The sequence below is a fragment of the Silene latifolia genome, chromosome Y (genome assembly GCF_048544455.1).
Source record: "Silene latifolia isolate original U9 population chromosome Y, ASM4854445v1, whole genome shotgun sequence".
NCBI classification, from domain to species: domain Eukaryota; kingdom Viridiplantae; phylum Streptophyta; class Magnoliopsida; order Caryophyllales; family Caryophyllaceae; genus Silene; species Silene latifolia.
In genome coordinates, this window is record NC_133538.1 from 53765825 (window position 1) to 53778061 (window position 12237).

The 12237-nt window shown below is 36.7% G+C and overlaps 1 protein-coding gene and 1 pseudogene across 1 annotated transcript; one reads left to right on the plus strand and one right to left on the minus strand.

Moving 5' to 3' along the window:
* Window positions 1-23: 23 nt before the first annotated feature.
* Window positions 24-4986, minus strand: LOC141628062 (beta-galactosidase 3-like; annotated as a pseudogene).
* Window positions 4987-7555: 2569 nt separating this feature from the next.
* On the plus strand, window positions 7556-10342 carry LOC141628063 (uncharacterized). The gene is made up of 4 exons (XM_074441249.1): window positions 7556-8492; window positions 8938-9560; window positions 9749-10063; window positions 10169-10342. The coding sequence occupies exons 1-4, from the start codon at window positions 7556-7558 to the stop codon at window positions 10340-10342; spliced, it is 2049 nt and encodes a 682-aa protein (XP_074297350.1).
* The last annotated feature ends 1895 nt before the right edge of the window (window positions 10343-12237 follow it).

Genomic DNA, 12237 nt, shown 5'->3' on the forward strand with positions numbered 1-12237 from the left:
ATTTGGTTGGAAGTTACAGTTTATCAATTGTGTATAGTCGTTTGGTTAGCGTGTGTAGAAGTTGTGAAAGAACATACGGCTTCAACTGATAGTCGCTTCAACACATTCGGACAAGGGTCTCACCCAATGTTGCTGTTACTTATGACCACTACACATCTCTGCTTCCCTATTCAACTCTGTGACATTATACAGCAAAAGTCACTCTACTGATTTGTGCGGGTAAAAGTTTTTTCACAAATTCTCATCTTAAGACGATTTTACGATTTTCATAAGGAGATTATTATAAGACCACTATACTCAAAATTCTCATCTCATATTGTTAAAACTATAAGACTGAACGAACATAAAACACCGAACGTGGTTTCGTACCTTCTGTATGACTGAATTTGAGGTAGAGGCATGGCATTTTCCTTGCTCAAACCTACCACATGTTCCTAGAGCCTAGAGGAGTCCCAAAGCTTGCAAATTTGATGGAAGATATGTACTGGTTGGATGCACATTGGAAGTGGAGTTTGGGTCTAATGCGAAATTTTTGTGTTCTGCCGTAGCTTTCAACAGTATCCAGCTTCCAAATCTTAATGTTTGGATGATACTCAGAGATCTGTGCACAGACTGTGCTCACCGATCTCTTCTTAATAGATATTTTGGTTGGATCTCCGCCCATTTCCTCAAATACAACAAGTAGATTTCTTCTGGGCTTCAACCACGCTCGAGGAACATGATACCTGGATCATTAAAAGTATTGCTATGTTATTTCGGTTTCGGATCATTAAAACTAAATAATGAAACTAACACCCGAAATTGGCCAATCCAAACTGGAACTAACCCGAACTTTGTTGGCCCCAATATTATGAAATAACCTAATCTGACTCGGCCCAAACTTACCCACTGTGAATTGACTAATCGAAATTATACCTAAGTTCGTAACAGAAAAATGACAAGAACCTTAAAAAAAATGACCTAGAATGAATTGACTCAACCCCAGCGACCCAATCCAAAATCAATTAACACATACATTTGATCAGACTTGAAATCCATAATAAAACCGAAAATGACAAGACTGAGCCAACCCAACTCATAGCCGCCTCAAAGGAGCAGTTCAGCAGGTCTAAATTGTTAAGGCAAAGGGGTAATCAACTAACCATCTCTGAGAAGGCTTGCCACATTCGACTTGGCTCTTAAGTGGTTGGAATCTCCCAATATAGCTACAACCGTTGCATTGCCCTTGGGAAATAGTTGTCCAATGTCTCCCAATACTTACCCCATTGATCCACACCTGACCCTTTCCCATGTTGTGCATGTCTACACCGAGTGGTTCATTTCCTTTAGGAGCATCAAAGTAAGCCTACAGTATTCCAAGAGGTGAAAAATTAAAGCTAATTCATATAGAGAGCCGAGATAAGAGGATAATTTCCTCGTACCTTATGCCACACAAGTGGTTGCCGTTTTGGTAAAAATAATTTACTGTCCATCCAACCCACTATGGATGCACTATTTGGAGATGCCATATTCATCGACTCCCCTTCGCACCAACCTGACAAAGATGCACTCAAAATTCTTGAAGAGGTTTGATTAGAGCAAGAAATAAAAAGGTTGTCGCAAAACTTCAATGCACTACAACAAATCATCACTTGCGCCACGAATTATGCCACGGGAACTCATAATTCGTGGCTAAATTTTGCTTAGCCACGGGAAAAACTTATTCATTATTTTGGAAAAAAATTTATGCCACGGGATAACTTTTCCCGTGGCAAAATGTCACTTCCGCCACGAATTAGGCTACACCCGTGGCAAATAATCATTTTAGCCACGGCCTATGTCACACCCGTGGCGAAATTTTATTTAGTCACCAATTGTTCCGTGGCAAATATTATTTTAGCCACGAACAACAAACACCCGTGGCGAGTATCTTTTCCGACTTAAATCTGAATTAAATTTAATTAAATATAATAATATGAAAATACATTTGAATATAAAAATTTAGAAACACTTTGATTAATTTAATTAATATTTTTTATTGTTTTATTTAATTTAATAAGAAATTTTAAAATTTTATAAACTTATATGCAAGCAAAGAAAAGTTTATCGTCTAATTTTTTGATTTTTTACAGATCACATTTATGTTTTGTAGGTTTTTCGAAATATTGATAATTTAAAAAAAATTGTTTTAATATATACTCTTTTATTAAAGTCGTGAATTTCTTTTACTTTTTTAAATTAAACTTTATAATCTTGAATAACAATCTTAAATGATCGTATCACATTTAAAGATATAGCATATCAAATTGAATAAAAAAGTTATTTACCATCTATCTTTGAAAATCCAAAATTAATATATTGTTAAACTATTTCATTCAAAATTTTATTTCCAACTTTATTTATAGGATATTTATAGAAAAATTTGAATTTGATATAAAATTTACTTTAAATTTCCCATGGTACCCTCGAACTTTGCCAGATTACGCATGGTACCCCTTATTTTAAGTTTCTACTTATGTTGCCCTTGTGTTTACCTTTTTCATTCCCATAATACTCTTTGGGGAAATTTCGTCATAACGTCTTTACTCCTATAAGTAATTTGATGAGTAATTGTGCATGTTATGTTGTTATTGTTATATTATTTAGGTACTAAATGTTAGTTTATTAGACAAAATAAGGATTTAGGTATTATTAGATGATGAATTGATAGTGTATTAGATAACAAAAAAAGGCGTCACAAGGCATATGAGTAGCGGCGTTATGACGGAAGTTTGTCAAAGGGTATTCTGAGACTGAAAAACGTAAATACAGAGGTAGCATATGTATAAACTTTAAAAAAAGGGTACCATATGTAATCTGTCAAAAGTCGAGGGTACCGTGAAAAATTTACGTAAAATTTAACTTGCTGAGAAAAAAAAATTGAAATTTTTTTTCATTGACAATGAGCGCATCACACGGAAATATATATATAAATTATAATAATTTAAAGTCACATGTGCAAATAATGTGAAAATTTTAAGAAAAAAAACGATAAATCATAACAAAGAGAAATCCGTTTAGGAAAATAAGCGATTCTTTTGTACAATAATCTTTTTCGTGGTTTTTGGGTAAAAAAGTGACTATTTTTTGGTTAATAGTGATCACTTTGGGGAAAAAAGACCTTTAATTATAAAAAGCGGTAATTATTTTACCAAAAAATGGTCTCATTTTTCATATCGCAGGTACAACGGTTATACAATAGAATTTGCGAAGAAAAATATACGAAAAAATGAGTACATGAGAAATGAAAATAAGTATGTCGATAAACAAAAGAAATAAAAAAATGTTAGGGAAACACAATTAATTTTACTTTTTGGAGAAAATGGTTTACTGACTTGGGCAAAAAAATGATGTCAAAATCATTAATCAGGAGGTTAATGTCGAAAATTTCTTTATTTCGGCCAAAATAATGTTTTTCCCGCAAACATTGTAAAACATTTAACATTTATGTAATTAAATAGTACTAAAGGTAAGATTTGAAAGAAAAAAATAAACTTAAAAGGATTCAAAGTGCTAATTATATCAACAAAGGTAACATTCAATTTCGGTGGCACATCAAAATAACTCTACGGTTAAGCGTGCTCAGGTGAGAGTAGTGTTGGGATGGGTGACCTCCTGGGAAGCCTCTCCGATGCTCACAAATGCATGACTCGTGAAACGAAATAACGTTCAAATGAATCAAGTTAACTAGCGAAACAATTACCTAGATTGTCACGGTTCCGTATATGATAAAATACCCATTGTGAAAAATAAAAAAATTATTTTACGTTTTATTTATTTAATTTTCATATATATTGTTTGCCACGGGAATTATTTTTTCGCCACGGGAAATTTCTTTGGCCACGGGAGTTATTAGCCACGAGAGAATCCGTGGCCAAAAATTCAATAATAGTCACATTCTTGTTTTTCCCGTGGCTATCCCTTTGCCACGGCCACTTGCGCCACGGAAGGTATTCCCGTGGCAAAATGATTTAGCCACGGAAATTTAGTACTTGCGCCACGAATTTAGCCGTGGCCCAAGTGCTCATTTGTAGTAGTGATGAGACGGTCTTACATATTAGAAGAATCAATTAACAAATAATTAAATAAGAAATACAAGAGTATTTGCCATTTGGGTTGATTTCACATGTGTGACTTTTTCATATAAGACAAAATGAAAGGTCGTAATTTCTTCAATATTTGATCACCTGATAAGTCCATTTTTCTTAGACAGATCAAGTCTCCCTTTGTCAAGACCTTCCAAAGACAAACCGGTCCTAGAATTATGGTGTTCCAATTCTCGTAATGCTTTCCTATATTCTATAGGAATAAAAATTTAAAACATTATCAGAATGAGAAAAGGATTAAGAGATTCTTAGTATACATGGATCAATAGATGAGAAAAGATAGTGCTTACAATTAAACCAACTGCTATACTTAACATTGCGATTTTGTTTCTCCCGGACTTTAGATTAACCTTTTTACTGAAACTAAATCTTCTGGCTTTTCTTCCCCCAAATGCAGATCCAACAAATGATTATATCAATTAATAAATGAGTGAAAATAAAGATCCTTATTTGTAGAGGAAAATCGCTTGGAGGATAGTCAGATACCAATAAGCTGCCCGTTTATGAAGGCATGAACAGCATCCCCGGTAGATTCCACTATGAGTGTGGGTGATTGTCCGCCATAGAGGAATGACTCAGATGGCTTAACACAAACACTATAAATAAAACCAACACATGAGGAAACAAGTCATGCCAAGCCGCCAAGGTTTAAAGTTTAAACTATAAATCTTTACTTTTTGATAAGAAAATAGGGATATAAGAATCGCTTTTACCTAGTTTTGTACCAGAGATAGTCAGTACTATCCCCGGTGACATTTATTTGCACTAGTAGACCAAAAGCAGACATGGTTGAGCTATCGTCTACATCAGATATGTCATTGTAACTCTCCCACTGATGTATATTGGCATTGCTTGGCATCATTACTGATAGTAATGTTTTGTGCCGGTCTAAGAGGGTTATTTTATCACCCTCGTGTCTTTTAATATGGGTCGTTAAGTATGCTTCCCCTAGTATTTGACATTCGGTTTTGATGTGGTAGATTGTGCGTTCTACCTCAGTTTTACAATTTACGTTGAAGCATGGAACCTGAGAGTCAAAGAGGACCTCTCAACAGTCAAGAACAAGGCACAAGCGGCACATGTGACCTAAGTTTCAGCTGAGAGAAGTTAAGAGTATAAGATTATAAGCAATGAGAACAAGTGAAGAGGTCAAAAGCTCTTGAAATTAGAAGGCCAAAACTGCGAGCCTATGCACAAGCTGCACAAACAGGTGGCACAGCTGCGCACGATTGCGCAGGCAAGGACGTTTTTGGCACAGGCTGCGCAGCACTGTTTTACGGGGCCTTCTAATCTTCTTTTGGGCTTCTTAACTGGAAATCTTTTTAGGTTTTTGTGAAGCCCTATATATACCCAAGAGTTTGAAGACCTGAAATCATCATACACCATCATATCATCTCATCTAATCTCATCATTTAGGGTTTTAATCTTGTAATAATTTAGAAGATAATTTTCATTCAAGTTGTATGCTTTCGTTATTGTTTTGGGTTTTGAAGACTATGGAAGGCTAAATCCTTCCTTGCTTGGTGGAATTCATCCAAAGTCTCCAACTTTGGTATTGTAAGACTCTTTTAATCTCTTCTTATTTATCTAATGATCTTTCTTTATGCTTAATTCTTATGTTGAGTATATGAATGTTAGAATTGATCACTCTTGCATCTTGTTTACCCAACTATTGCAAATTTTAGAGAAATGGTTTAATCTATCTAGGATTATATGGAGCAAGCTTGTTGTATGTTGATTTGGTTTAAAGGATTAATGCAATAAGTAGGAAATTTCATGTCTTTTCTCATTTGTATGGTTAAGGCCCTGTTCTTTTGGACTTAAAGTCACTTAATTTCAGTTCACTTCAGATCCTATAAGTTCAGTTCAGATCAGTTCAGATTCTATAAGTTCAGTTCAGATCCAATAAGTTCACTTCAGTTCAGATCCTATATGTTCAGTTCGGATCCTATAAGTTCAGTTCATAAAATTCAGATCCTATAAATTTAGTTCAGAAAAGCTATATACGGAGTATTATTTTTAAAGACCGATACAAAAACATTTGACATTAATTATTCGATACATACATTATTATTTTAAAAAAAATCACTCCTCTCATAAATAATTTCAGCGTCACAATAGATTAGGGCATGTTTGATAAAAAGTGAAATAAGGCAATGTATTAGGTACGAAACAACATAGTCAAAAACATTTGGCGAGACAATGGATCCGTTGTTGAGAGTGATAGTGAAGATGAAAGTGATGAGAATTATGATAATATGAAAATAAATGGTTAGAAAAAAAGATATAATCTGTGATTTATTTGTTATCGTAATGTAATCTTAGTATAATGTATGAACAAACTAATGCATATAAAGCGGAAAAATGTTATTATTTTACCTTCTGTTTTAGACTATATTTTTTTTTATATCAATGTTCTCTCTTGGATAATAATAATAATAATAATAATAATAATAATAATAATAATAATAATAATAATAATAATACTAATAATAATAATAATAATAATAATAGTTAAGTTAAATAAAATAAAGTTAAGTTCGGCTCCTATAAGTTCAGTTCAGAAAAGTTCAGATCTTATAAGTTCGGTTCAGTTCAGATCCTATAAGTTCAGTTCAGTTCAGATCCTATAAGTTCAGATCAGTTCAGATCCTATAAGTTTAGTTTAGTTCAGATCAGATTCATTTCAGTCCAAAAGAACAGGGCCTTAATATTGTGAGAATTGATCTTAGCTTCTTATCTTGCCACAACTCTTAATGCTCATGTTTGATTTGCACTCATGGTTTAATGAATTGTTGATTAAACTTGAAGGATATACATGGATTGTTTAATTTGTGTATGTTAACATCTTGATTTGAAAGTATTGGGTGGATAATAAGAGGAGAGTTATAAAAGAGTCAAACTTTACTATTGTTGGTTACTAAGGAAGGATTACACCAAGTCCTCTTTAATATTGAATTCTCTTACTCACTAAGTGTTTTTTATATTGCTTGTTAGACAAAGATTGCAATTTTACTTTGTTTCATGTTACCAATCAACTCAAAACCCCCCCTTTATCTATGTTTATCGATTGTTTGTCATTGTTGATAATCATTGTTTGTTTATAAACTTGTCGTTAGTATTCAATAGTTTATAATTCAAGTATTTAGCTTAAAAGTCTTTCTCTTGGGATCGACCCTTACTTGCAATATATTGCTTTATCCATTAGATTAATCTAGAGTATAGTTTGGCTTTTAAATTGTTAATTTGGTAGTTTAATTCCAGCATTTAACGACCTAGTTTTATTCTCTACCAAATTTCGAAGCCGTTGCCGGGGAAGGGCAACATAGCTAGAACTTGAGTTTGTGAATTTATGATTAGTTTTTTTTATACTCGTCTTGTTGTTAGAAGTAAGTGGAAGTTCTAATTTGTTTTGTGTAGTGTCAAGGTTTATGTTTAATTCCCCACAAGGTGGTGAATTTACTCCCGTTGAAGGGGATTCATTCGGAGCATACTCTTGGTTATTTATGAACTCGTGGTATCAAAGACCACCTAGGGAAGCCGAAGTTGAAGAAGAACCACTTTCGGTAGACCCTATTGAAGTAGAATATCCTAGAATGGCGAACGATAATAGAACCATTCGGGAGATAAGGGCAAGAAACTATGATGAACGACCATTATGCATCACATACCCTCCTTTGGGAGCAAATGCCAACTTTGAACTCAAGGGTTTCTTCATTCACAACTTACCCAAGTTTCATAGGCAAGTGGGAAATGATCCAAACCGGCACTTATCGGAGTTTCACATGATGTGTGAAGGAGCCATTCCAAATGGGGTGACGGAGGACCAATTCAAGCTTCGTGCCTTTCCGTTTTCCTTGGATGCGGCTAAGGATTGGATTTTCTATCTTACTCAGGGGTCCATAAGTACTTGGAAGGAAATGAAAGCGACCTTCCTTGAGAAATTCTATCCCGACTCATGCCACAACCGTGCAAAAAAGGCAATCACCACAATAGAGCAAGACCATGGGGAAACCATGTATGAATATTGGGAAAGATTTAAGAGGTTAGTGGCTCAATGCCCATACCATGGGTTGAGTGAGGATGACCTTCTTGTTAACTTTTTTGAAGGTTTAGGCGAAGAAGATCAAAGGATGGTCAATTCCGCTAACGGGGGAGGTTTGGAGAATTATTCCATAGCGGATGCTAAGGAAATCATTGAGAGACTTGCCTCAACCACAAGGACTTATGGTAGAAGTCAAAGGGGATCAAGAAATGCATCTTCAATGGGAACCTCCACCTCATCTACTCAAAATCTTGAGCAAAGTGTGAATGACCTAACTCACCTAGTGAAGAACATGATGGTGAACAATCCAAACAAGGACGGAGGTCAAAGGAATCAAGTAGAATGCAACTATTGCCAAGGTCCCCTTTTGTAGGAGCTTGCCCCATTATGATTGAAGAAGGAATTGGGGTGGAAAATGTAACTGCAATGGGTTATGGAAATTACAATGCTAGGAATCCTTTCGGGGAGGATATTACAATTATGACCCTAGTGGTAACACTTACAATGTTGAGAGTAGAGACAATCCTCGACTTGGTTGGGATGGTGACACCTCAAAGAGCTTTGTGAATGGCCAATTCAACCACTAGAGAGACCAAAATTCCCGACAAGGTCAAGGTTCTAATTCTCAAGGAAATAGGAATGACAATTTCAACAACCAAGGTCGAAACCAAAACTAAGGTCAATCATCCCGATTTGGCAACCAAGGTAACCACACCAATTCTCAAAACGAACCAAGTGTTCAAGACTTGCTTAAGAACATTTTACAAGGGCAAGTTAAAACAAATAAGAGGTTTGATAAGATTGAAGCCGACAAGGGTGTTAGTGATGCCAAGGTTGCAAACCTTGAGGTCCAACTTGGACAAATTGCCCAAGAACTTGCCAAGCAAAACCAATGGAATTCCACTTCTAATCCCTCCACTACATTCCCTCCTAGGGAAAATGCTAGTGCTATGACATTAAGGAAGGGGAGAACTTTAGAATCCCCTCCAAAGAAGAAGAGAAGGAGCAAGTCAAAAGAAAGGATCATTGAAATTGAAGAGCAAATTGAAGATGAGCTTGTGATTGAAGAAGAGAAAGGGACATCTTCAAAAGCTAATGAGGAAGAAGAAAAGAACCCTTTAAGCATTGACAAAGGAAATAAAGGAAGCACCAACACAAAGGATCAACTTGAAGGGATTGAAAGAGAATATGAACCGGAGGTACCATTTCCTAGTGCCCTCACAAGTCCCAAGAAGTTCGATAAAGACTCCGATCTTTATGAGACTTTTAGGAAATGTGAGGTCAACATCCCTCTTTTTACTATCATTAACTCCGCCCCTAGGTATGCAAAGTTTCTCAAAGAAATTTTCATCCCTAAACGGAAGCCGAGGAAAGGAGTTGAAAGAGTCACGGTTAGTAGGCATGTCTCGGCATTTTCAAACGAAATCATCCCAAAAAGTGTGATGATTCGCGCATGCTAACTATATCGTGCTCAATTGGAGGCAAAGCTTTTTCTAGAGCTATGCTAGACTCGGGGTCCTCTATTAATGTTATGCCTTATTCCATTTATGAGACCTTCGAATTGCCTCCCTTGTCTAAGACCAATGTTGTGATCCAATTGGCAGACCGCTCTACAATTCACCCTAAAGGTCCTGTAGAAGATGTATTGGTAGAGGTTGATAAATTCATGTTTCCGGCCGACTTTTATGTTTTGGACATGGAACCGGACTCCAAGGCTACACCCCTTTTGCTAGGGAGGCCTTTCATAAGAACCTCCAAAACCAAACTTGACATGTATGATGGAAATTTGACCATGGAATTTGAAGGGAAAATTTTAAAGTATAATGTGTATGAGACAATGAAAAATATCGATGATTTGATCTTTTGCTACTTTCTTGATAAAATTGAACCTTTGGCAAATCGAGTTTACCAATTGAGTCATAGGGACCCACTTGAAGTGGCCCTTACTAACAATGTCGAGAAGAAAGAGTTGCGGTTTTTGTTGTCTCATGATGTGCAGGAAAATATAGAGGCATTGGAGAAGGAAGAACCATTAGAAGAATCTAAGGAAGAAAAAGAAATGAAAGAAATTGAAGAGGAAATGTCGAGCCAAGGCGCAGCCTCCGCAGCTCACCAGCGCAGCCTGCGCAGTTCCCAGCTCCAAAAAGTCTTTTTTTTCCTCCTCTTCTTATGACTACCAAACAAAATTCCTTCCCCTAAAGGCCTCCCTTGAAAGACCACTCCCATCCATTATAAAGTCACCCACTCCCAATCTAAAACCACTCCCCGACCACTTGAAGTACATTTTTCTTGGGGAAAACAACACTCTACCCCTCATAATCTCAAACCAACTTGAGGGTGATCAAGAAAAGAGATTGGTGGATGTATTTCACAAGTACAAGGAAGCTTTTGGGTGGAGCATTGCGGATCTTAAGGGGATAAGCCCAAGCGTATGCATGCACAAGATCCGGTTGGAGGGAGAAGCAAAGCCGGTTCGGCAACCATAAAGAAGATTGAACCCACCAATGATGGAAGTGGTGAAATAAGAGATCATCAAATTACTCCAAATGGGAATCATCTACCCCTTTAGCGATTCTCAATGGGTAAGTCCCACTCAATGTGTACCTAAAAAGGGTGGGTAAGCCCTGGTATTGCGCAGGCTGCGCCCCTGCTCGACAATTTGTCATCAATTTCTTCTATTTCTTCTTCCTCCATAGCTTCTTCTAATGGCTCTTCCTTCTCCAATGCTTCTATACTTTCCTGCACATCATGAGACAACAAAAACCGCAAACATTCCTTCTCGACATTGTTAGTAAGGGCCACTTCAAGTGGGTCCCTATGACACAATTGGTAAACTTGATTTGCCAGTGGTTCAATTACATCAAAAAAGTAACAAAAGTTCAAATCATCGGTCTTTTTCATTGTCTCATACACATTGAACCTCAAGATTTTTCCTTCAAATTCCATGGTCAAATTTCCATCATACATGTCAAGCTTTGTTTTAGAAGTTCTCATGAAAGGTCTCCCTAGCAAAAGGGGTGTAGCCTTAGAGTCCGGTTCCATGTCTAAAACATAAAAGTCAGTCGGAAACATGAACTTGTCAACCTCTACTAGCACATCTTCTACAAGGCCTTTGGGGTTAATCGTAGAACGGTCCGCTAATTGGATCACAATATTGGTCTTAGACAAGGTAGGCAATTTTAAGGTCTCATAAACGGAGTAAGGCATAACATTGATGGAAGACCCCGAGTCTAGTATAGCACTAGCAAAAGATTTGCCTCCAATTGAGCACGGTATAGTTAGCATGCCCGAATCATCACACTTTTTGGGAAGATTTCGCTTGAAAATTGCCGACACATGCCTACTAACCGTGACCCTTTCAATTCCTTTCCTTGGCTTCCGTTTAGGGGTGCAAAGTTCCTTGATAAACTTTGCATACCTAGGGACGGATTAAAGATAGTAAAAAGAGGGATGTTGACCTCACATTTCCTAAAAGTTTCATAAAGATCGGAGTCTTTATCAAACTTCTTGGGATTTGTGAGGGCACTAGGGAATGGTACCTCCGGTTCAACATACTCTCTTTCGATCTCCTCAATTTGATCTTTGGTGTTGGTGTTTTATTTCTTTCCTTTGTCCTTGCTCAAAGGAGTCACCTCTTCTTCCCCATTAGCCTTTGAGGGTATCCCTTTCTCTTGTTCAATCACAAGCTCTTATTCAATTTGTTCTTCAATGTTAATGACCCTCTCATGTGACTTAGCCTTTCTCTTCTTCTTGGGAGGAGATTCTATAGTTCTCCCTTTCCTCAATGTCATTGCACATACATTTTCTTTTGGAGGGAATGTTGTAGATGGGATGGAGTTGGAGTTCCTTTGATTGTTCTTGGCCATTTCTTGTGCAAGTTGGCCAAGTTGAATCTCAAGATTTTTCACCCTTGCATCGCTTGAGACTTTATCCGCATCCATCTTGTCAAACCTCTTGATTGTATCGGTTTGCCCTTTCATAAGCATATTGAACATCTCCTTGGTAGATAATTCCTCATCTCCTTGAGAGGAGGAGCCTCCCCCTTGAAAATTTTTGTGGTTACCTTGG